A 23,889-nucleotide genomic window follows, 5' to 3' on the forward strand; every position below is an offset into this window, starting at 1 on the left:
AAAAGCTTCCCTTTCAATGGCACTCCACTTCTGTTCCCGGGGAAGTAGTCTCCTAGAGAGGAAGACTACAGGCTGATCCAGGCCCTCTTCATTCAGTTGCGATAACACTGCCCCAATGCCATGTTCTGATGCATCTGTCTGGACAATGAACTCCTTGGAGAAGTCTGGGGCCCTCAGGACCGGTGCTGCACACATTGCCTGCTTCAACTTTTCAAAGGCTTGCTGACAACCTCCGTCCAAACTACCCGTCGCGGTTGTTTCTTTGAGGTGAGCTCTGTGAGGGGCGCTACAATAGTGCCATACCCCTTCACAAAGCGACGGTAGTAGCCTGTGAGACCCAGGAAAGCTCGGACCTCAGTCTGTGTCTTGGGGGGTTCCCAGGCCATGATTGCCTCAATCTTTGCCTGCAGGGGCTGCACTGTCCCCCTACCCACCAAGTGTCCAAGGTACACAACCGACCCCTGTCCAATCTGGCATTTGCTGGCCTTGATTGTCAATCCAGCTTGTTTCAGGGCCTGGAGAACTGCTTGCAAATGTTGCAAATGGTCCTCCCAACTGCTACTGAAGACAGCAATGTCATCCAGATAGGCAGCAGAGAAACCCTCCATTCCGGAGAGGACCTGATTCACCAGCCGCTGAAATGTGGCAGGGGCATTTCTGAGCCCAAAGGGCATCACACAAAATTGGAAGTGACCCTCAGGCGTGGAGAAGGCTGACCTTTCCTTTGCTCCATCTGTCAAGGAGATCTGCCAGTACCCTGAAGTGAGGTCAAAGGTACTTAGGTATTGGGCAGCTCCTAGCCGGTCAATTAACTCATCCGCCTTAGGGATCGGATGGGCATCAGTTTTTGTAACTGAGTTCAGTCCCCGGTAATCCACACAGAACCTCAGTTCTGGCGTGGTGCCTGGTGGAGCGGCTTTTGGCACTAGCACCACCGGGCTGGACCAGGGGCTGTTGGAAGGTTCTATAACTCCTAGCTCTAGCATCTTGGCAACCTCTCCATGGATGCTAGCCTTCACCTTGTCGGACAGCCGGTAGGTCTTTGACTTCACTGGTGGGCTGTCCCCTGTGTCCACATCATGGGTACACAGGTGAGTCCTTCCCGGGACAAGGGAGAACAACGTAGAGTACTGCTCCAGTATCTGGCGACAGTCTTCCCGCTGTTCAGGAGTTAGGGTGGGAGAGAGAATCACTCCCTCCACTGACCCATCCTTTTCTTGAGACGAGAACAAGTCTGGGAGAGGTTCACTTTCCTCTTCTTCTACCCCATCAGTCACCATCATTAAGATGACCTCGGGCCTCTCATGGTGGGGTTTGAGTCGGTTGGCATGAAGCACCCGTAGGGGCTGTCGTGGGGTCTTAAGGTCCACCAGGAATGTGGCCTTACCCTTCTTCTCCAACACCTCAAAGGGGCCTGTCCGGCGATCCTGGAGGGCACTAAGCTCTCCAGGCTCCATCACCCACACTTGTTGGCCAGGCTCCAATTCCACCTGGTGAGCATTGTGGTCATACCACTCTTTCATGACTGCCTGGCTGGCCTCCAAGTTGTCAGAAGCTTGCTTCCACAACTTCGCCATTTGGCTCCTGAAGGCCAGCATGTAGCTCACCACATCCTGGGGGGGTTTCCTGGGAGACTTTTCCCAACCATCCTTCACCAGGCTGAGAGGACCGCGTACAGGGTGCCCATACAGAAGTTCGAAGGGGCTGAAGCCCACTCCCTTCTGTGGCACTTCCCTGTAGGAGAATAGCAAACAGGGTAGGAGGACGTCCCATTTCCTCCGCAGACTTTCAGGCAGACTTCTGATCATGCCCTTCAAGGTCTTGTTGAACCTCTCGACCAGTCCATTGGACTGGGGGTGATAGGGAGTGGTGAACCGGTAGGTCACTCCACACTCCTTCCACATTGCCCGCATGTATGCTGACATAAAGTTGGTCCCCCTGTCGGACACAACTTCCTTGGGGAATCCCACTCGGGTAAAGATCCCCATCAGGGCCCTAGCCACCACAGGTGCAGTGACAGTCCTCAGAGGAATTGCCTCTGGGTACCGTGTGGCATGATCCACCAGAACCAGGATAAACCTGTGACCAGCTGTTGTTGGTGGATCCAATGGCCCTACAATGTCGATGCCCACCCTTTCAAAGGGGGTGCTAACGACTGGAAGTGGTTCCAGGGGAGCTTTCAGCTTCACCCCTGTTTTCCCACTGGCCTGGCAGGATACACATGTCCGACAGTAAGTGTTGGACGCCACTTTCATCTGAGGCCAGTAAAAGTGGGGGACAAGCCGAGCAAAGGTCTTGTCCTGACCTAAGTGTCCTGCCAAGGGTATTGCATGAGCCAATTCCCGCAGAAAGGCTCGGTATTGTTGCGGGACAACAAAGGCCCTTGATGAACCAGGTAAGGGTACCTTGGGTTCACTGTAGAGGAGTCCATCCTCCCAGTAAATATGGTAGTGTCCCGTAACGTCACCTGCTGCCTGGGCTTCAGCCTGTCGCCTCAGTCCCTCCAGGGTAGGGCACTCCCTCTGCCCCTTACAGAATTCCTCTCTAGTAGGCCCCCCCTCCACATGCCACTCAGCAGGGATGGGTAGGTCCTCCAGAGAGACTACTTCCCCCTCCACGGACTCCTGGTCCACCACCGCAGGTGGCCGATCTGTCACATGGGGTGTGGAAGTCGAAGCAGGCTCTTCCTGTCTTCGGGTCTGTCCCTTTTTGGCAGCGGGTTGGGCCTTTGTTCCAGGCTCCAACTCAAGCGAACTCCCTCTCCGGGCAGTCGCAGACCTTGTGCTCACACAGGCCCAGTCAGGTGTACCCAGCATCGCAGAGTGCGTCCAGTATTCCACCTCTGTCCAAGCGTTGTGCTCCATATCATTCCCCACCAGACAATCAACTGGCACGGCAGGGCTTACGGCAACTCGAAGTGAACCTGCAACCCCTTCCCACTCAAAGGGAACCTCAGCCACGGGATAGTGGCCCATTCTGCCGTCAGCCATCGCGGCGGGGTGGAGTACATTGGGAATCACCTGCTCTGGAGACACCAGTTGACTTCTCACCATAGTCATACTGGCTCCTGTATCTCTCTGAGCCTCCCCTTTCTGGCCATTGATGGTGATCCATTGCCCATACTTAACAGTATTTGGGGGCACCTGGATCTTAGGAACCATCTCCCGCTCTCCCAGGGACACTAAGGTGACACCCGCCCACTCAACCCCCTTAACTAAGGGCAACTCCTCCCCGAGCGCTACACTAGCTACTCCCGGTGGTTTTCCTCCGGTGGGAGGGGGTGGTCTCTTTGGGCATCTGACATCTCCCTTATAATGTCCAACACCACCACACTCGAAGCAGTGGAGAACCCTTGGCTGCTGGCTTTGGCCAGGATTAGGGTTCCTGGGCGGGTTTGCCTTGGGGGTGAACCCTGTTCCCTTTCCTTGGAAATTGTTTTTGGGACCTTTAGAGAACTCCCTCCTTTTATCTCCCCCCTCCTTCTTCTGAGGGGCGCCCTGTCCGACCTTTTGGGAATCCCCTCCAGTCCCCTTTGAGGACACCCGGGTACTTGCCCAGATGTCCGCCTCCTCTGCAAGCTTCCGGGGATTGGTCAGCTTGCTGTCCACCAGGTGTTGGCGCAGCTCGAGGAAGCATTTCTCGAGGAGGTGCTCTTTCAAAAATAGATCATACAACCCCTCATAATCCTTCACCTCACTGCCCTTTACCCAGCCCTCCAATGCCTTTCTTGCATAATCAAGGAAGTCCACCCAGTTCTGGGTGCTTAACTTGTGGCTCCCCCTGAACTTCTGGCGATACCTTTCCGGGGTAAGCCCAAACTTCCTGACCAATGCTAGCTTCATGGTGGGGTAGTTGGTCTGCTCCTTTGATTCCAAGGCCAGCAAGGTGTCCCGACCAGTAGGAGGCATGTACTTATACAACCCACCCCCCCAGTGCTTCTCCTGGATCCCATGGGCTCTTAAGGAGACCTCATAGGCTGCCAGCCACTTGGCTATGTCATCCCCCTGATTATAGCTGGCAATTATATCCTTAGGCAGGTAGGGTCTGGACTCCCTGGTTGGTTCTCTGGTTTCGCTGCCACCATTTGGAGTTGGAAAGGGTCCCCGTTGCAGGGCCTGGAGTTCTAACTCTTTTAGTTTGAATTCATGAGCCATTCTCCGCTCTTCCATCTCCTGTTCTTACCTCCTCCCCTCCCTCTTTTCTTCCAACTCCATTTTTGCTATTTCCCACCTTAACAGTCTATCCTCTCTCCTGTCAGCTAACTCGGTTTCTGACAACCCTCTCGATGACACACTGCTGCCCTCCCGTGAGGTTGCCTTGGGGCTGATTGACATCTCACCCACCCCTGGGGGACATTCCGCAGTCCTATCAATGACAGTACCTCTGTCCGATTCCTCCTCTTCCACCGTTCCCTCCTCATTGCGCGCTTCCACCCAAGCCCTCAAACTGGTCTGGAGTTCCCCCTTCTTGGCACCACGCTTAAAGAACACTCCCAATTGTTGACAGAAATCTTTTAGCTGGGCCAATGAATAAGTGTCCAGTTTTTCCAGTGCAAATTCCATTTTGCAAAAGGCAACACAAGGTTAAGCACACAAAAAGAATAGAGTGGCAAGGGCAACCTGAAGCTACCTCCACCCCACCACCAGGAACAAATTTGGAAAAACAAAAGTAAAAATTAGGAGGGCCGCTAGAAGAAAACTCCAGGTGTAGGCTAGTGGATTACACTAAATTACTACAGAGTAGTTGCAACCACAGTCAAGATCCCACCGCTAGACACCAACATGTTGGAACCTAAATATGTCAGGTCACCTAGGGTAGCCTGGCCTAGGGTAAGACAAAATCACTAGAGGCACATGTGTAAAGGTTGCAGACCACCCAGCAGTAATTCAATGCAATAACACGCAAAAATGACACTACACCAAAATTTGTGTAAAAATACGAGCTTGTTTATACAAATATTCTCTGCTCTCTTGTCTTCAGATATCACAGTTCAGTACATTACATTTATCCATGAAATTATGAAGATTTCCAAAGTTGCCAAATTATGTCATTAATCAGCATTAACAGCACATTACATTAGTCTCCAAACTTTGCTAGACTTGACTCCTCTGAAGGGTTTTATACCTTTACCCCCTCTCCACCTTTGACTCTAGAAGAATGGGCTAGCCTCACTCACTTTAGTTTCTCTAAGCAAGGGGGGTTGGAATATAGTTATTTAATCACAAAACGGGGAACATCCTACATTCAAAGTTAAGTTTCAGAAGATCCTTTCAAGAAACTAGATGGGCATTACCCAGTACTAGCCCAATCCTAATATAGCCAACCGGAAGTCTTTTCTCCTTTAAGAGAGACGCTAAAGCCTCCAAGTTCCCCCTCACGACCTCTCCTTACTTTGTTTTATGTTGGGCTCACCGGCCGGTGTCTCCGTTTGCTGGGGGGGAAAAAGACAAAAGGACCCAGACTCCTCCGGCCGAAGTTGCGGCCCCTCGTCAGCGCGGAGTCAGGGAAAGAGGACACACCAGTCGCACCTCTCCGCTTGAAGTGCGCTCTCCTTTGGAAACCGGGCCGGGCCGCCCCGCCCCGCTCCCTCTCTTCTCAGAGAAGCAGGGGCCCGCCTTGATGTAGCTCCCAGCGCTTAAGCGGGAAGCCCGGTGCTCGGCGGCTGCTCCCCGAAGATCTCCTCACTGACTGCTGACAGGATTTCCCCCGCGAGGACGCAATCGCGCATGCGCGGGGAGTAAGCGGACCAGCCAACAGAGTCTGCTCCGCCTGCCTGACGCGGGTAGTGGCTCCGCCGCGGCCTGCTCGGTCCTAGGCCCCTCCTGTGATGGAACACCAGTTCAACTTGGAATATGCGCAGTGGCGCCGGGCACTATACAGCTAGCCCCCTTTTTCTCTTTCTTAAAGCAGCGCTGTCACGGAAGCGCGATCAGCGCCCCAGGGGTCCCGCTCACGGCGGAATCAGGGAAGACGGCTCAGCCCCAATAACCCTGTCACCCCACTCTTTCTCCTCACGAGTGGGGAGGTTTGCTCACACGCTGCAGGACCAAACACCGGTAAGGGGGTCTCGGCGTCACGCAGGGCAGGAACCTGCTTCACACCATGGAGAGAGGGGGTTAGAGGTGGAATCCCTCACATTTGGGCCCCCAGATCTCCAGTTACAGCAGTAATCCACTAACCCTCCATACTGGACAGGAACAGGTGCACAGGAGAACTCCTTGTTTGGTTCCCACAGCAGGGATCTCCGCAGCTCCACAGTCCACTGGGATTGACCCCTTCACCTAACTCGGGCACCTCCCTGACCAGGGTCAGCAGGACGAAACTAACTCGGCTAGAACAGCAGGAATGGGGGGCAGGGAACCCAGACAGAGGGCAACCCTTGTAGAGCAGTCCACCCTTAAGGACCCTACCCCTTCCAGACCTCAGCCTTCACTCTAGCTGTTCCTCACTGGCAAGACAAAATGGTTGCCCAGCATTCCGCCTTTTATAGGCTGACCCTCAGAGGTCCAGAAGGGACCAGAAGGTTCTGGAATGCCCTACTCTATCCTATGGGACAGGTTCTAGGTATGTCAGTTATGACAGTTGGTAGCCACCATTTTGTGACTCCAAAGAAATTCCTGTCAGGAAAGGCCTCTAGGCCTGAGGTGAAAAACTATAAGGGCGAAAGAGCACCTATCCCCTAGACCAACACCTTGAAAAATCTAGTGGACACAAAAATGAATAAGGTTATGAGGGGCAAAAAGGGAACAAAATAAATAATAAATTGGAGGGACTACGCAAAGGGCCAGACAGGTCTAACACTGTCCTTTATAAATAGTGGCTTTTTAATGGTCAATAAGCTTAGTAGTCCCTCCTTAGTACGGCTTTTTCTATTCTTGTAACCTCCCAAGAGGACGCCCCCTGTTACATGTGTTGTTACTCAGTACCTTTTTAATTGCAGCTTCGGAGCACTGTTTTCTTAAATGACTTTCTCTTGCCTGCCCTTGCAAGTAGGGCAAGCTCTCCCTCAACCGTTTTTTAACTTAACGTCACAGGGAAAACAAGTGAACCCTACTCTCAACGGAACCAGGGTACGTACTATATAACCTCCCAAGAGGACGCCCCCTGTTACATATGTTGTTACTCAGTACCTTTTTAATTGCAGCTTCGGAGCACTGTTTTCTTAAATGACTTTCTCTTGCCTGCCCTTGCAAGTAGGGCAAGCTCTCCCTCAACCGTTTTTTAACTTAACGTCACAGGGAAAACAAGTGAACCCTACTCTCAACGGAACCAGGGTACGTACTATATATCAAAAACATTTTTAACATAAGTCTTTTTTTGTTTGTTAAACAAGCTTTCGCTTTAGTGGCGGCGGCACACCCTCGCCATATTTACATTTACACAGTATTTTTTTTTTCCTCGTTAAAGCGCACCTATGCTGCGATTTACCTTTATTTGGCGGCCGTACCACTATCTTTGTGCGTGTCTTGAAGGAATCAGTTTAGGAAACACAACTCCATAGGGCTTCGGTGGCATGCAGTGTGTGGCGTCATTTCCTGGTTCTCTCTGCCTCACTGTTACCGTACAAGGCTGCATTTTCATAAGAGAAAAATTAAAAAACACTGAAAGGCAGAGACTGGGTGGCCAGCGAGACGCTGCGAGGAAGAAACATTCAGTAGGATATCAAGCGACCTAGATGAAGAGAGGAGGAAAAGAAAAACTGACACTGAGACAAAAAATACTTTGGCACAGGAGGAAATTTACCATTTGGCGCAGAGGGAGTGTAAAGATGCAGCATTGGGAAAAAGACGGACGAGGAGAGTGATACTCGCTTGGAGAAAGAGGTGAACAGTAAGGACAATGTGACGGCGTCGATGAAGAGGCATGGAGAGTCACGGAGAGACATAGTGAAATCAAGATGAAACACTATAACTGATGACACTGGAGGAAAGCAAGCAGACTGTGTGACTGGATCACACTGAGGCCAGTGAGTACAAGAGGTAGATTGCAACCTGGAGGGACGGATCAGAGTGGCAATGGAAGAAAGGGACAGAGAGCGACACTCTGAGAACAGCACAAAGTGACACCGGGAAAAGTAGACTGCAAGAGGAACAAATGCACTCTGTGAGGTAGAGTTACTCCGAGGGAGGCTGGAGTAAAGTGACAGAAGGGAGAACCGGTGCAAATAGAAACAGGGACTTCGAGAGAAAGACACGCGGGGATACAGAGAAAGTCAAAGTGTGGCACTGAGAGAAAGAGGCAAACATAGACATCCCCCGAGGGCAGAGGGGCGCTGAAGGGAAACAAGCGTGAGGGAGCGTGGTGCAGCCCCACGGCCACCAGGCAAAGCACTTGTGCTTGTGTTGGCCTCCGCCTTGCAGAAGCGAGCAGCGGCAGCGCGAGAGACATATGTTGTCATTTACCACGCATGCTGCTGCTCGCTCCCGCAAGGTGGATGCCAGCACAAGCACGAGTGTGGGGAAAGAAGCAGACCGATGGCTAAAGGCCCTCCTAGAGCAGCGCATGCGCGCTGACAGGCGAGACCTAAAAACAAGGGTTGGAACATAAAACCCCATTTCAAGCTTTAAAGCTTGAGCAATAGGGGTCCTGCTTGTATAATGATCCATTCCCTCAACAGGGACTTCCTCTCGTTTCAATGCAGTCCCAGTCTAAGCAATTTTGATGAATTCAACCACAATACACAAAATGCAGAAACAAACATTCCTCATACAAATATTTAATTAAATTTACAGACTATTGGAACAAGCATTTTCAATGCAATAGGCCTCACATTTCCAAGAGTTTGTGCTATTGGCATTGTCTTTTACCCATGTGTTTTTGTTTGTAGTGTTGTGGCTGGATCCTAAATACCTGTTATTTGTTTTCCTGTTCATTTTAAACAAATGATCTGTTCTGGCGGAAAAGAAGTGACTACGGTTTTTCTCAGCATAGACCTGAACGTCTATTCCCTCAATGATTTATTAGTTCAAAGTCATTAGAGTACACTGGCGGGCTGCGTTGAAAATGTTCACGGTCCCGAAATGACTAGAGCCAAAAAGAAACTAAATAAGATATGCCTCAGCAGAGCTGCTTTTCTTACAACCAGTTAAGTTAAGCAATGTTTTGTTAATGTACAAATACAGCTTCAAACAACATCCAGGGTTCCAGCAGCAGGATCTTTTTCACTAAGAATTTGTAATCCTTTACCACACACGCCCCTTTTCCCTGCACTTGAAGTGGCATATAAAAGCCTTTGTCCTTCTGCCAGCCCTTCCGGATTAAGCGTCTGCCAGTTCAAAGGAGCCCTTTAGAGAGGAATCCTTATTTCTCCGGTTTAAGGAAAATAAACTTGAGAAGAAAAGGGAACAATGACACACACGTAGCCTGGTGTACGTTCCTGCGCAGATGTAACAAGTGCTAAGGTAAATAGTTTTAAAGTGATTTCACAGGCTGATGCTCTCGCCACAGCTGGGAATCAGACCCCTATTATTAGGACTCTGGCAGAAGGGGAGCGAGCCGACTGGGGGCCATGGGTTGATATATTTATTGTGAAGGGTGGCGCTGCCCGCAAGGGGCTCCCCTTGCTATCCCTGAAAGAGCAAGCATGAGAGGTGGGTGTGCTTTTCCTCCCTCCCTGAAGTGCCTTGCTGTAGAGGAAATACTCTTTGAGGCAGTGCGCATTCCCTAAAACATTGGAGAATGGAGAAGTTTACGTTGTGTGGGGCAAGCAAAGGGAAGAGAAAAAGAGCTGCCGCTACCACGAGCTGCCGCCCCCACCCATAAACCCATGGCTGCATGTTTGGATAGAAAAATGTCTAAAAATATTTGCAGCCATAGTGGTGTTTTTGGATCCATTTCACAGTGGAACAAATCGAGAAAAAGAGGGTGAGAGGCATTTGTTGAAGTCATGGTTTTCGACAAGGAAGCAGAGGAGAAAAGCGTGGCGAGCTGCCTCTTGAACAGAAGTACTGCTCATGTAAAGCACTCCAATACCTTCTGGTCGGGTATGCGCTACATCTGCAAAGTGCTAATAACAAGCAGAGCCACCCATGCCTAATAATTAACTCCTGGCCGTCAAGTTACCTAGATTATCTTGGATGAAGGGAGAAGGCTAATTTATCTGAAGTAAACCAACCATCTGCCGCTGCCCGTCATGTCTGCAGGGACTGTAGGGATCTCAGCACTTCGTCCAGGCAACACAACAGCACCAACGTAGGGAAAGTGGGCAGAAATGTTAGAAGACGCCGAACTGCTGACAATGGACGAACGGGCGCCATTGTTGGAGTGCTTCAATTTGGTGTTGCTGAAAGAAATAAAATGATTTTACAAGTTGAGTTTGGCAAGCCCCAGCACAAATTGAAGGCACGCTCGCCATAGTAAATCTGCAGCGCATATGGCACATAGAAAAAAATAATATATTAAAAGTTGAAGTGCGATGTTGCGCTGCTTTAAAACCACAAAAACATGTTTGTTACCCTGAATATGGGGAACAATCTGTAAAGAAATGTGTGCGGCTGGTTGAATTAAAAAAAAAAACAGCGGCGGGAGAGCAGGTCATTTAAGAAAATTATGCTCACAGACTGTAATTGACACATACCAAGTAACCACACATGTGAGAGGGCCAGTCCTAATGGGAGGTTACAAAAGAAGACAAGGCTGTACTAAGGAGGGACTACTAAGCCTATCTGGAAATCAAAAGCAACCATATACAAAGGACAGTGACAGCCAATTAAAAAGATGGGCGGAGAGTGGGTGGAGCTTCAAGTCCATACCTGAATACAGCATGTCTTGAAGAGACAGTGCAAGCGCTGCCTAGGCGAGACCTAATAAACAGAGTTTTAAATTTAATGGGAAGGTTGTAACTTAACTAAATTTAATTGAGGCCATCTATTGTCCATGCTGTATTCTGTTTGATGCTTTTACTTGCCCGTGAATTAATCTGAGGATACCAATGTAACATTTAGCCTCGAATTTCAAATTCCTACACATTTACAGAAGTTTTTCAAATTTTACTCTTTGTTTCTTTATTAACAAACTTTATTAATCTGTTGATACCATTTCAATTCCTAAGCAGTCTCTGCCCCCCGAATAGTCATCGTGGACATTAAGAACAGCTGTGCTAAGGAATTTTGTTACCTCATTTGAGGCACTTTTCCTGTTGCAAAGAAAACTGAAGTGTTGTTCATGTCATTATAGAGAAAAAAGATATTCTGTTTATGCACTAAATGCACATTTGATTTTCTTTGCCTATTTAATTATTATTTTTTTGTGTGAAGTGGGATCCATCACAAATAATGTGTGTTCCTTTTTAGCTACGTCTGAATGGATTCATTTCTTCAAGGAAGCTGGTATCCCACCAGGCCCAGCAGTCAACTACGCAGTGATGTTTGTGGATAACAGGTGAGTTTCTTGCACATGCAAAATGGGCGTCATCGGAGGGTAGTGGTCATTTGTGGTTATGGCAGCAAGGCTATGGAAAGAGATCTCCTGTTGTGGTAAGGCAGTGAGCCAGATACAAGATCCCTTTGTCATTATGGTAGTAAACCTGAAACTAAGAATTATGGGTGCTTGCTTATTTTTGATTCATAACTCTCAACATGCCTATTCAGCTCCACATTCCCCAATTGACTGATTTGTACACATCAGTTCAAAACCAGTTGTCTGGGTTTGCTTCACTACACCACTAATGTAACTTAGAAAATCTTTTTTTGTTTTGTTCTTTAATTTATGGTTCCCTCTCACCAGAGATTCCTCCATTCGACAGTTGCCAGTTTTTATTTTTGTTTTAATTTTTTGCTCTGGTCATAAATTGAGCATTAACTGGGGACTGGCGTGAATTTTTCCCTATGTGTTGTTGTAGAGTGGATGTATATGCATGGAACTGGGTATGGTATGAGCCTTGTTTCATTGGTCTATACCTTTGGCTAGAAATGGTTATTGTCCTAGCTTCAGAGAAGAGGAAATTTGATAATGTCAATCATTTCACTGGCCCCCCTTAAGCTTAAAAAAAACGGTGAGAAGTAGACCCTCAGCTCCCTGGTTTACTGAAGCTCTGTCAGATGACATAAAACGGTGTAAAAAAGCTAAGAGAGTGGCTTAAGGAATATACTTTATGAGAGAAAGAGGCTTATCGGCTCGCACTGATGAAATACCATGGCCTGGTCAAAATCGCAAAAAAAGAAAAATTTGATAGTGTAATTGCAAAGGCAGGCGATACGTCTCATGAAGTATTTAAGATTGTGAAGTTTTATGTCCCCAGTAGCTTGCTCTAGAGAAGTTACTCTTACTCGAGAATGGTGTAATCAGTTGGACATCTTTTTCAAGAAGAAAATTACACATCTCCAATTAAGCCTTGCTCCCTCACTGCCGGTGCCTAGTAGCTCCTTTTCCGATGGTGAGGCGACTATTGATGCAATAGGATGTTCCCTCTCATCTTTTGAGCCCATCTCTGGTGAAGAATCCCTGGTGGACAGCTTAAATCTGGTGCACCCGCTGATCCCTGCCCCATGAGTGTTCTAGTTTAGACAGAGCCAATTAATCCTTGGGTGAACACGTTATTGAACGAGTTACTGTCCACTGCGAAAGTCCCCAAAAACTGGAAACAGGCTAACCTGCTGCTGCTGAAGAAGCCTTCAGCTGACCCTAACCTGCCTTTTAATTACAGACCCATTTTCCTGTTGCCCAGTGTCCAAGAAACTGGAAAGCAGTGAACAGGCGGCTCATGTTATTTGGAGAAGATTAACCGCCTACATTTGAATGTCAGGTTTTATGAAGAACTTAAGCACAGAGACGGCCTTACTGGGGGTAACTGAGGAAATTAGAGGTGCATTGCATGTCAAAAGTAGGGTGGTGCTGATCTTGCTAGATCGATCTTCAGCCATCAACACAGTCCCTCATTCTCTCCTCTGAGACAGTCTTGCTAGAATCTGAGAGAAGAATCTTGCCCTCAGTTGGATATCCTCCTTCTTAGATAATAGAGAACAGGACGCTTGGGTGCCCTCTTTTGCCTCTGGCAACAGAGACAGGCCCATCTCTGTCTGGGTTCTACTGGGCTCGGCCCTCAGCCCCACGCTGTTTAATGTGTACCTCACCCCACCTGCTGTAGTTGTCAATTGATGCTAAGATTGTGTTGTATGCAGCCAACACACAGATTCACTTCTCCTTTATAGAGAGGTTCTGGGCCTTGACGCTATTAAATCTTGTCTTACAGCAGTGTTTTCCTTGCTACATCAGAATCAGCTGGTGGGTGACACTGACAAGGCTGAAATTGTCTTGTTTGGCACCTCTGCGCCCTCCGACTGGTCTGCCTGTTGGCGAGATGGTTTCATTTCACATGGGTTCCACACAGCCAGGAATCTGGGAGTTAAGTTTGACAGGTGTCTATCTTTCCAACCCCAGATTAGCGCCGTGACTGGTATGCGTTTTGACATATTAGGATAACTGACATTTTTTTTGTTCTCTCCTTTACTGCCAGGAAAACAGTTTGCCAGGCTCTCATAACATCTTGCCTCAATTACACGAATGCCCTGTATCTTTGCCTGCCAGAATATGCCACCCATAGGTTACAAATGGTGCAAAACGCAGCAACAAACCTCTTACTGAATTTACCTAAGAAAGCAAGGATCTCAAGTCATCTTTCCTCTCTACACTGGCTCCCAGTGAGGAAGAGAATGCTGTTTAAAGCCTTGGTAATGTTTTGGGCTCTCCACAATATTGGTCCGGGGTACCTGGCTTCCTGTATTATTTTCTACAATCCAGCGAGGAGCCTGCGGGCATCTCATTTGGCTCTGCCCAGAGTGCCGAGTGTGAGACTGTAAAGGATTGGAGGGTGCTCCTTTTCCTTGTTAGGGCCTTTTGCATGGAACTCTCTCCCGATACATCTGATACGAGAAACGTTAGAACCTATTTTTAGGAAGGGATTTAAAACCTGATTATTCACTTTCTAATCTGACTTGCTCTTGGACTAGCGCCGGGACACTCCTTGGAGCATCTGTGTGATTCATAAAACTCTTTCATCATCATATCTTGTTAATCTGTCTCCTGGCAGCAGCAATGAAAAGTGACACAACTAGGGTAAATAATGTCACTGGCCCATGTGAGGTGCCGAGCTGGAGCAATCACCCTCTTTTGCATGCTGACACCAAGGGTCCGTGCTAATTTGAAAGAACTAGAAGTAGATCCAACCAGGACAAAATAAATAAATGACCACACAAAGCCATGGCTGGGAGTTAAATGGGGCAGGTCATCCTGGGACAAGTTGGCATCTAGCCGAACCTGATAAAAAAAAAAAGAGTAAGAATCTCAAACACAGCTCAAGCAAAAGGTGCAAACATAGCTTCTGATGTTCTGCTGCAACTTAACCCCTTCGCTGCTAGGCCTTTTCCCCTCCTGTGCTAAGCCTTTTTTTGGCGTTTTGGAGTAGTGCGCGCTTAGGCCCTTGTAACTTTTTGACCACATAAGGGGTCCGCGCCAAATTTGCGTCCTTTTCTTCCAACATCATGGGGATTCTAAAGGCGCCCAGGGTTTGTGGATTCCCTTGGAGGGGTCCCAGAAATTAACCAAAATATAGTGATATTTTTGTTTTTTTCAGAAAAATGGGAAAAACGGGCTGCAAATGAAAGCCTCTGGGTTTTTCCCTGAAAATGGTATCACAAAAGGGTTTGTGGGGCTGAAATCTCCATTTTCTCAGCTTTCAGGAAATGACAGACTTTTGTCAGAGAACCGAAATTTTTCACTCAGTTTTGGCATTTTTCTGGGACATAGCCTATTTTTGCTATTTTTAGAGCTTTCCACCTCCTTCCAGTTAATGGTAGAAATGAGTTTGAAAGCAATAATGGATCCTGGAAAGCTTTACATTTTCGAAAAGTAGACAAAATTCTGAATTCAGAAAGGGGTCATTTGTCTAAATCCATGAAGGTTTCGTTATAGAAACTAACAGTTAGATATTGGAATATTTGAAATTTTGTTGAAAAAAACAGCCTTTTGTCTCAACGTTTTCACCTATAACTTTTTCTAATTTTGACAGCTCTTGGAAAGCAATATACCGTTACATTTGTTAGACCTTCCTGGTTGTGGGGATATATAGGACTTGTAGTTTCACCAAGAACCCGACGAACCCAGATCCAAAAACTGAGCAGCAACTTGCAATGGTATTTTTTCATTTACTGGGTATAGTGCACTTTGTCTTGGAAAATGTATACATGGAATAATCTGTAAGAAAGACACCTATGTATTTCTGAATTGGGTACAAATTATAGAGTTCAGAAACAGTATATAATTGCACATTTTCAAAGTTGGGAATACTCATACTAGCATGAGAATTATTGGTCATTTTTCATAGATTTTTTTTTTTACACAATGTCTTTCATTGAAAGGGAGAAATGCATGAAAGCTCAATTGGTAATAACAGTTGATTTACAAATCTGAATTACCCCAAGTGTCCCGATAAAAACGGTACCTCACTTGTGTGGGTCGGCCTTGTGCCTGCGACAGGAAACGGCGCAAAATGCAACGTGGTCACACCTAAATTTAGCAGTTACAAATTGACCCTTTTTTGGCAAAGTGCCTACCTGTAGTTTTTGCACCCTAGCTCTGCCGGCACCTAGGGAAACCTAGCAAACCTATACATTTTTGAAAAGTAGACACCCAGGGGAATTCAGGATGGGGTGACTCGACTGCCTACCACCAGGTTTTGTTACCCAGAATCCCTTGCAAAGCTAAGATTTTGACAAAATAAACACATTTTCCTCACATTTCTGTGGTGGAAAGTTCTGGAATCTGCGTGGATCAACAAATTTCCACCCACCCAGCGTGCCCCCAGGTATCCCGAAAAAAATGGTACCTCACTTGCGTGGGTAGGCATAGTGGCTGCGACATCAAACAGCGCAAAACGCAGCATGGTCGCACCTCAATTTCCCAGTGAAATTTAGCACGATTCGGACAAAAAGACTACCTTTTGTTTTTGCGCCGTAGCTCTGCCAGCACCTAGGGAAACCTAGCAAACCTATACATTTTGGAAAACTAGACACCCAGGGCAATTCAGGATGGGGTGACTCGTCTGCCTACCCCCAGGTTTTGTTACCCAGAATCCCTTGCAAACATAAAAATTTGACCAAAAAAACACATTTTCCTCACATTTCTGTGGTGGAAAGTTCTGGAATCTGCGTGGATCAACAAATTTCCACTCACCCAGCGTGCCCCCAGGTCTCCCGAAAAAAATGGTACCTCACTTGCGTGGGTAGGCATAGTGGCTGCGACATGAAACAGCGCAAAACGCAGCATGGTCGCACCTCAATTTCCCAGTGAAATTCAGCACGATTCGGACAAAAAGACTACCTTTTGTTTTTGCGCCGTAGCTCTGCCAGCACCTAGGGAAACCTAGCAAACCTATACATTTTTGAAAACTAGACACCCAGGGCAATTCAGGATGGGGTGACTCGTCTGCCTACCCCCAGGTTTTGTTACCCAGAATCCCTTAAACATAACAAGCATTGGAAATGCAATAGGGCTCGCATTAGGAAAGTTTGAGCTATTGGTGTTATAAATGAATTATTTTTATTTGTGTTTTTTTTTAAATAGCTAAATTAATAGCTTTATCATTTACAATGCCAATAGTTATAACTTTCGCAAATGTGACACCTATAGCATTTGCAATGCAACATGTTTTGTATTTACGTGACTTAGATGTATTGATATTACAAATAACAATGGCTTTTAATTTTTTTAAATAATTAATACTTAAATAATTTATTTAATTTGTAATGGCAATAGCTTAAACTTTTGTAAATAACATTTGTGAAGATTATGTTCAGTGTTTTTTATTGTGACGAAAATCCAAGAACAGAAGTGAAATATTAACATCTTTTTGTGATTTGTAATAAAGCGTGAAAGCTTGAAAAATTGAAAGAACATATTTGAACCAGTGATGCTGTGGTTGCGCTGAGTGGTGTGTGCATCGATGTAGCTGTTTGGTGGGTGCATTGGTGGAGCTTAGTTGGAGCATCGGTGGAGCTGTATGGTGGGTGCCACGGCGGAGCTGTGTGGTGGGTGCCAGGGCTGAGCTGTGTGGTGGGTGCATTGGTGGATCTGTGTGGTGGGTGCATTGGTGGAGCTTAGTTGGAGCATCGGCAGAGCTGTGTGGTGGGTGCCTCGGCGGAGCTGTGTGGTGGGTGCCTCGGCGGAGCTGTGTGGTGGGTGCCTCGGCGGAGCTGTGTGGTGGGTGCATCGGCGGAGCTGTGTGGTGGGTGCATCGGCAGAGCTGTGTGGTGGGTGCATCGGTGGAGCTGTGTGGTGGCTGCATCGCTGGAGCTGTGTGATGGGTGCATCGCTGGAGCTGTGTAGGTGGAGCTGTGTGGTGGGTGTATCGGTGGAGCTGTGTCGGTGGAGCTGTGTGGTGGGTGCATCAGTGGAGCTGTGTGGTGGGTGCATCGGTGGAGCTGTGTAGGTAGAGCTGTGTGGCGGGTGCATCAGGAGCTGTGTCGGAGGAGCTGTGTGGTGGGTGCATCGGTGGAGTTGGGTGGAGGGTGCATCGCTGGAGCTGTGTAGGTGGAGCTGTGTGGTGGGAGCATCGGTGGAGCTGTGTAGTGGGTGCATCGGTGGAGCTGTGTAGTTGGAGCTGTATGGTGGGTGCATCGGTGGAGCTGTGTGGTGGGTGCATCGGTGGAGCTGTGTGGTGGGTGCATCGGTGGAGCTGTGTAGGTGGAGCTGTGTGGTGGGTGCATCGGTGGAGCTGTGTGGTGGGTGCATCGGTGGAGCTGTGTGGTGGGTGCGTCAGTGGAGCTGTGTTGGTGGAGCTGTGTGGTGGGTGCGTCGGTGGAGCTGTGTGGTGGGTGCATCGGTGGAGTTGGGTGGTGGGTGCATCGGTGGAGCTGTGTGGTGGATGCATCGGTGGAGCTGTGTGGTGGATGCATCGGTGGAGCTGTGTGGTGGGTGCATCGGTGGAGCTGTGTGGTGGGTGCATCGGTGGAGCTGTGTGGTGGGTGCATCGGTGGAGCTGTGTGGTGGGTGCATCGGTGGAGCTGTGTGGTGGGTGCATCGGTGGAGCTGTGTGGTGGGTGCATCGGTGGAGCTGTGTGGTGGGTGCATCGGTGGAGCTGTGTGGTGGGTGCATCGGTGGAGCTGTGTGGTGGGTGCATCGGTGGAGCTGTGTGATGGGGCATCTGTGGAGCTGTGTGGTGGGGGCATGTGTGGTGGGGGCATGTGTGGTGGGTGCATCGGTGGAGGTGGGTGCATCGGTGGAGGTGTGTGGTGGGGGCATCTGTGGAGCTGTGTGGTGGGGGCATGTGTAGTGGGGGCATGTGTGGTGGGTGTATCGGTGGAGCTGTGTGGTGGGTGCATCTATGGAACTGGGTGCATCGGTGGAGCTGGGTGGTGGGTGCTTTGGTGGAGATGTGTGGTGGGTGCATCGGTGGAGCTGTGTAGGTGGAGCTGTGTGGTGGGTGCATCTGTGAAGCTGTGTGGTGGGTGCATCGGTGGAGCTGTGTGGTGGGTGCATCGGTGGAGCTGTGTGGTGGGTGCATCTGTGGAGCTGTGTTGTGGGTGCAGCTGTGGAGCGGTGTGGTGGGTGCAGCTGTGGAGCGGTGTGGTGGGTGCCTCGGTAGAGCTGTGTGGTGGGTGCCTCGGTGGAGCTGTGTGGTGGGTGCCTCGGTGGAGCTGTGTGGTGGGTGCCTCGGTGGAGCTGTGTGGTGGGTGCCTCGGTGGAGCTGTGTGGTGGTTGCATCGGTGGAGCTGTGTGGTGGTTGCATCGGTGGAGCTGTGTGGTGGTTGCATCGGTGGAGCTGTGTGGTGGTTGCATCAGTGGAGCTGTGTAGGTAGATCTGTGTGGTGGGTGCATCGGTGGAGCTGTGTCGGTGGAGCTGTGTGGTGGGTGCATCGGTGGAGTTGGGTGGTGGGTGCATCGGTGAAGCTGTGTAGGTGGAGCTGTGTGGTGGGTGCATCGGTGGAGCTGTGTCGGTGGAGCTGTGTGGTGGGTGCATCAGTGGAGCTGTGTGGTGGGTGCCTCAGTGGAGCTGTGTAGGTGAAGCTGTGTGGTGGGTGCATCGGTGGAGCTGTGTCGGTGGAGCTGTGTGGTGGGTGCATCGGTGGAGTTGGGTGGTGGGTGCATCGGTGGAGCTGTGTCGGAGGAGCTGTGTGGTGGCTGCATCGGTGGAGCTGTGTGGTGGCTGCATCGGTGGAGCTGTGTGGTGGCTGCATCGGTGGAGCTGTGTGGTGGGTGCATCGGTGGAGCTGTGTCGGTGGAGCTGTGTGGTGGCTGCATCGCTGGAGCTGTGTGATGGGTGCATCGCTGCAGCTGTGTAGGTGGAGCTGTGTGGTGGGTGCATCGGTGGAGCTGTGTGGTGGGTGCATCGGTGGAGCTGTGTGGTGGGTGCATCGGTGGAGCTGTGTGGTGGGTGCATCGGTGGAGCTGTGTCGGTGGAGCTGTGTGGTGGGTGCATCGGTGGAGCTGTGTCGGTGGAGCTGTGTGGTGGGTGCATCAGTGGAGCTGTGTGGTGGGTGCATCGGTGGAGCTGTGTTGGTGGAGCTGTGTGGTGGGTGCGTCGGTGGAGCTGTGTCGGTGGAGCTGTGTGGTGGGTGCATCGGTGGAGTTTGGTGGTGGGTGCATCGGTGGAGCTGTGTGGTGGATGCATCGGAGAGCTGTGTGGTGGATTCATCGGTGGAGCTGTGTGGTGGGTGCATCGGTGGAGCTGTGTGGTGGGTGCATCGGTGGAGCTGTGTGGTGGGTGCATCGGTGAAGCTTAGTGGATGCATTGGTGGAGCTGTGTGGTGGGTGCATTGGTGGAGCTTAGTTGGAGCATCGATGGAGCTGGGTGGTGGGTGCATCTGTGGAGCTGGGTGGTGGGTGCATCTGTGGAGCTGGGTGGTGGGTGCATCTGTGGAGCTGGGTGGGGGGTGCATCTGTGGAGCTGGGTGGTGGGTGCATCTGTGGAGGTGGGTGCATCCGTGGAGCTGTGTGGTGGGTGCATCGGTGGAGCTGTGTGGTGGGTGCATCGGCGGAGCCGTGTGGTGGGTGCATCGGCGGAGCCGTGTGGTGGGTGCATCGGCGGAGCTGTGTGGTGGGTTCCTCGGCGGAGCTGTGTGGTGGGTTCCTCGGCGGAGCTGTGTGGTGGGTTCCTCGGCGGAGCTGTGTGGTGGGTGCCTCGGCGGAGCTGTGTGGTGGGTGCCTCGGCGAAGTTGTGTGGTGGGTGCCTCGGCGGGGCTGTGTGGTGGGTGCATCGGTGGAGCTCTATGGTGGGTGCAACGGTGGAGCTGTATGGTGGGTGCATCGGTGGAGCTTTGTGGTGGGTGCATCGGTGGAGCTGTGTGGTGGGTGCATCGGTGGAGCTGTGTGGTGGGTGCATCGGTGGAGCTGTGTGGTGGGTGCATCGGTGGAGCTGTGTGGTGGGTGCATCGGTGGAGCTGTGTGGTGGGTGCATCGATGGAGCTGTGTGGTGGGTGCATCGGTGGAGCTGTGTGGTGGGGGCATCTGTGGAGCTGTGTGGTGGGGGCATGTGTAGTGGGGGCATGTGTGGTGGGTGCATCGGTGGAGCTGTGTGGTGGGTGCATCTGTGGAACTGGGTGCATCGGTGGAGCTGGTGGTGGGTGCATTGGTGGAGATGTGTGGTGGGTGCATCGGTGGAGCTGTGTAGGTGGAGCTGTGTGGTGGGTGCATCTGTGAAGCTGTGTGGTGGGTGCATCGGTGGAGCTTAGTGGGTGCATTGGTGGAGCTGTGTGGTGGATGCATTGCTGGAGCTTAGTTGGAGCATCGGTGGAGCTGTGTGGTGGGTGCATCGGTGGAGCTGTGTGGTGGGTGCATCGGTGGAGCTGTGTGGTGGGTGCATCGGTGGAGCTGTGTGGTGGGTGCATCGGTGGAGCTGTGTGGTGGGTGCATCGGTGGAGCTGTGTGGTGGGTGCATCAGTGGAGCTGTGTGGTGGGTGCATCAGTGGAGCTGTGTGGTGGGTGCATCAGTGGAGCTGTGTGGTGGGTGCATCAGTGGAGCTGTGTGGTGGGTGCATCAGTGGAGCTGTGTGGTGGGTGCATCAGTGGAGCTGTGTGGTGGGTGCATCAGTGGAGCTGTGTGGTGGGTGCATCAGTGGAGCTGTGTGGTGGGTGCATCAGTGGAGCTGTGTGGTGGGTGCATCAGTGGAGCTGTGTGGTGGGTGCATCAGTGGAGCTGTGTGGTGGGTGCATCTGTGGAGCTGTGTGGTGGGTGCATCTGTGGAGCTGTGTGCTGGGTGCATCTGTGGAGCTGTGTGCTGGGTGCATCTGTGGAGCTGTGTGCTGGGTGCATCTGTGGAGCTGTGTGCTGGGTGCATCTGTGGAGCTGTGTGCTGGGTGCATCTGTGGAGCTGTGTGCTGGGTGCATCTGTGGAGCTGTGTGCTGGGTGCATCTGTGGAGCTGTGTGCTGGGTGCATCTGTGGAGCTGTGTGCTGGGTGCATCAGTGGAGCTGTGTAGGTGGAGCTGTGTGGTGGGTGCATCTGTTGAGCTGTGTGGTGGGAGCATCTGTGGAGCTGTGTGGTGGGAGCATCTGTGGAGCTGTGTGGTAGGTGCCTCGGTGGAGCTGTGTGGTGGGTCGTTCGGTGGAGCTGTGTGGTGGGTGCCTCGGTGGAGCTTTGTGGTGGGTGCATCGGTGGAGCTGTGTGGTGGGTGCATCAGTGGAGCGCTGTGGTGGGTGCATCGGTGGAGCTGTGTCGTTGGAGCTGTGTGGTGGGTGCATCTGTTGAGCTGTGTGGTGGGTTCATCTGTGGAGCTGTGTGGTGGGTGCCTCGGTGAAGCTGTGTGGTGGGTGCCTCGGTGAAGCTGTGTGGTGGGTGCATCTGTGGAGCTGTGTGGTGGGTGCATCTGTGGAGCTGTGTGCATCGGTGGAGCTGTGTGGTGGGTGCATTGGTGGAGCTGTGTGGTGGGTGCATTGGTGGAGCTGTGTGGTGGGTGCATCGGTGGAGCTGTGTAGGTGGAGCTGTGTGGTGGGTGCATCTGTGAAGCTGTGTGGTGGATGCATTGGTGGAGCTTAGTGGGTGCATTGGTGGAGCTGTGTGGTGGGTGCATTGCTGGAGCTTAGTTGAAGCATCGGTGGAGCTGTGTGGTGGGTGCATCGGTGGAGCTGTGTGGTGGGTGCATCTGTGGAGCTGTGTGCTGGGTGCATCTGTGGAGCTGTGTGCTGGGTGCATCAGTGGAGCTGTGTAGGTGGAGCTGTGTGGTGGGTGCATCTGTTGAGCTGTGTGGTGGGAGCATCTGTGGAGCTGTGTGGTAGGTGCCTCGGTGGAGCTGTGTGGTGGGTCGTTCGGTGGAGCTGTGTGGTGGGTCGTTCGGTGGAGCTGTGTGGTGGGTGCATCGGTGGAGCTGTGTGGTGGGTGCATCAGTGGAGCTGTGTGGTGGGTGCATCAGTGGAGCTGTGTGGTGGGTGCATCGGTGGAGCTGTGTCGTTGGAGCTGTGTGCTGGTTGCATCGGTGGAGCTGGGTGGTGGGTGCATCGGTGGAGCTTTGTGGTGGGTGCATCGGTGGAGCTGTGTGGGTGGAGCTGTGTGGTGGGTGCATCTGTTGAGCTGTGTGGTGGGTGCATCTGTGGAGCTGTGTGGTGGGTGCCTCGGTGGAGCTGTGTGGTGGGTGCCTCGGTGGAGCTGTGTGGTGGGTGCCTCGGTGGAGCTGTGTGGTGGGTGCCTGGGTGGTGGGTGCATCGGTGGAGCTGGGTGGTGGGTGCATTGGTGGAGCTGTGTGGTGGGTGCATCGGTGGAGCTGTGTAGGTGGAGCTGGGTGGTGGGTGCATCGGTGGAGCTGGGTGGTGGGTGCATCATTGGAGCTGTGTGGTGGGTGCCTCGGTGGAGCTGGATTCAATGGTCTTATTACGAGGATGCCCTGGTGTCAGAACACTCATGTTGTAATAAAACAACGGATAGTACATTATCTAGAGATGTATTTGAAATCAACTTCAAGAAATTTGTTTAGCAATATTAGAATCTGAGTGCTTACTCACTCAGCATCAGAGTGGTTAAACTGCTGACCATGGAACGACTAGTTTCGTTCCAATTGTGCAGTACGGTACAAATAAATCTGTTTTGTGGCGTTCATTCAATTTCTTCATGCATGCCAGGTCACGTGCTTTAAACCACAGCCATATTACGTAGGCCATGCATCTTAGAAAGGATTTCTAGTTACACTTTTTTTGGTCATTCCCTTTAGAGAACACACCTCAACTTTCACGAAAGTTACAGCACATTAACAATGAGAGCTGCATTAGTGAGCGCAGGACCCATGATCTTCAAATTGCACACAGTTCTCTACAACATGCACATTAACCCACTTAGCTATGACACCGCTCAGAAAAAAATGCCTTGATAGGGGAGGGTGACACAGAAATTGAGCTGCAGGTGTGCTTCGTGCAAATTATGATGCGATATGTTTGGGGAGCACACTCACACACAACTCTACTCCACACTCCGAGCTCGTGCTAAAACCCGAATCTCGAGGGAGTTGTGTGTCTGTGACATTGTAACCTGGTAGCTTTTCCATCTTCCTTCCTTGTGTGCAGATATTTTCGGTGTGACGATTACGATGCAAATACACTCGTTCGAGAGATTGGAGCTGTCACTGGGGCGCTGGAGTCACAGCTGAGTTTGGAATGAAAGAGGCGGATGCGTGCACTCAGCATTCAAAGACCCTCGGACGCCTTAATGGCACATGGAATACTTTACAGCCTTCTAATGGCAGGCGGCGGTTATTGACTGGGAAGAAGAAACAGAAAGCACCAGAAACTAGGCGGAAATGCAAGACACATGGCAAGCTGGAGGGAAAACGTGCGATATCGGCCTCTGCTTTTAAGGGATCTGAGATTTAATGAAAGGTTGGTGCATTTCAAAGGCATGGTGTTTGACGTCTGTGCCCCTTCACATGCGCGGGAAAGGCGGGAAGACCTAGCCCTACTTGGCTTTCTCTGCC

The 23,889-nt window shown here is 50.8% G+C and overlaps 1 protein-coding gene across 4 annotated transcripts in view; it reads left to right on the forward strand.

The window, feature by feature from the left end:
* The window catches only part of C9H19orf47 (chromosome 9 C19orf47 homolog), a 96,268-nt gene that overhangs the window by 14,406 nt on the left and 57,973 nt on the right, over positions 1-23,889 (forward strand). For all 4 annotated transcript variants that reach the window (XM_078660659.1, XM_078660658.1, XM_078660660.1 and 1 more), the window contains exon 3: positions 11,292-11,379. In XM_078660659.1, the coding sequence (XP_078516785.1) occupies positions 11,292-11,379 (88 nt within the window). The remainder of the gene's footprint in view (positions 1-11,291; positions 11,380-23,889) is intronic.

This window comes from Lissotriton helveticus, chromosome 9, assembly GCF_964261635.1.
Source record: "Lissotriton helveticus chromosome 9, aLisHel1.1, whole genome shotgun sequence".
Taxonomy (NCBI): domain Eukaryota; kingdom Metazoa; phylum Chordata; class Amphibia; order Caudata; family Salamandridae; genus Lissotriton; species Lissotriton helveticus.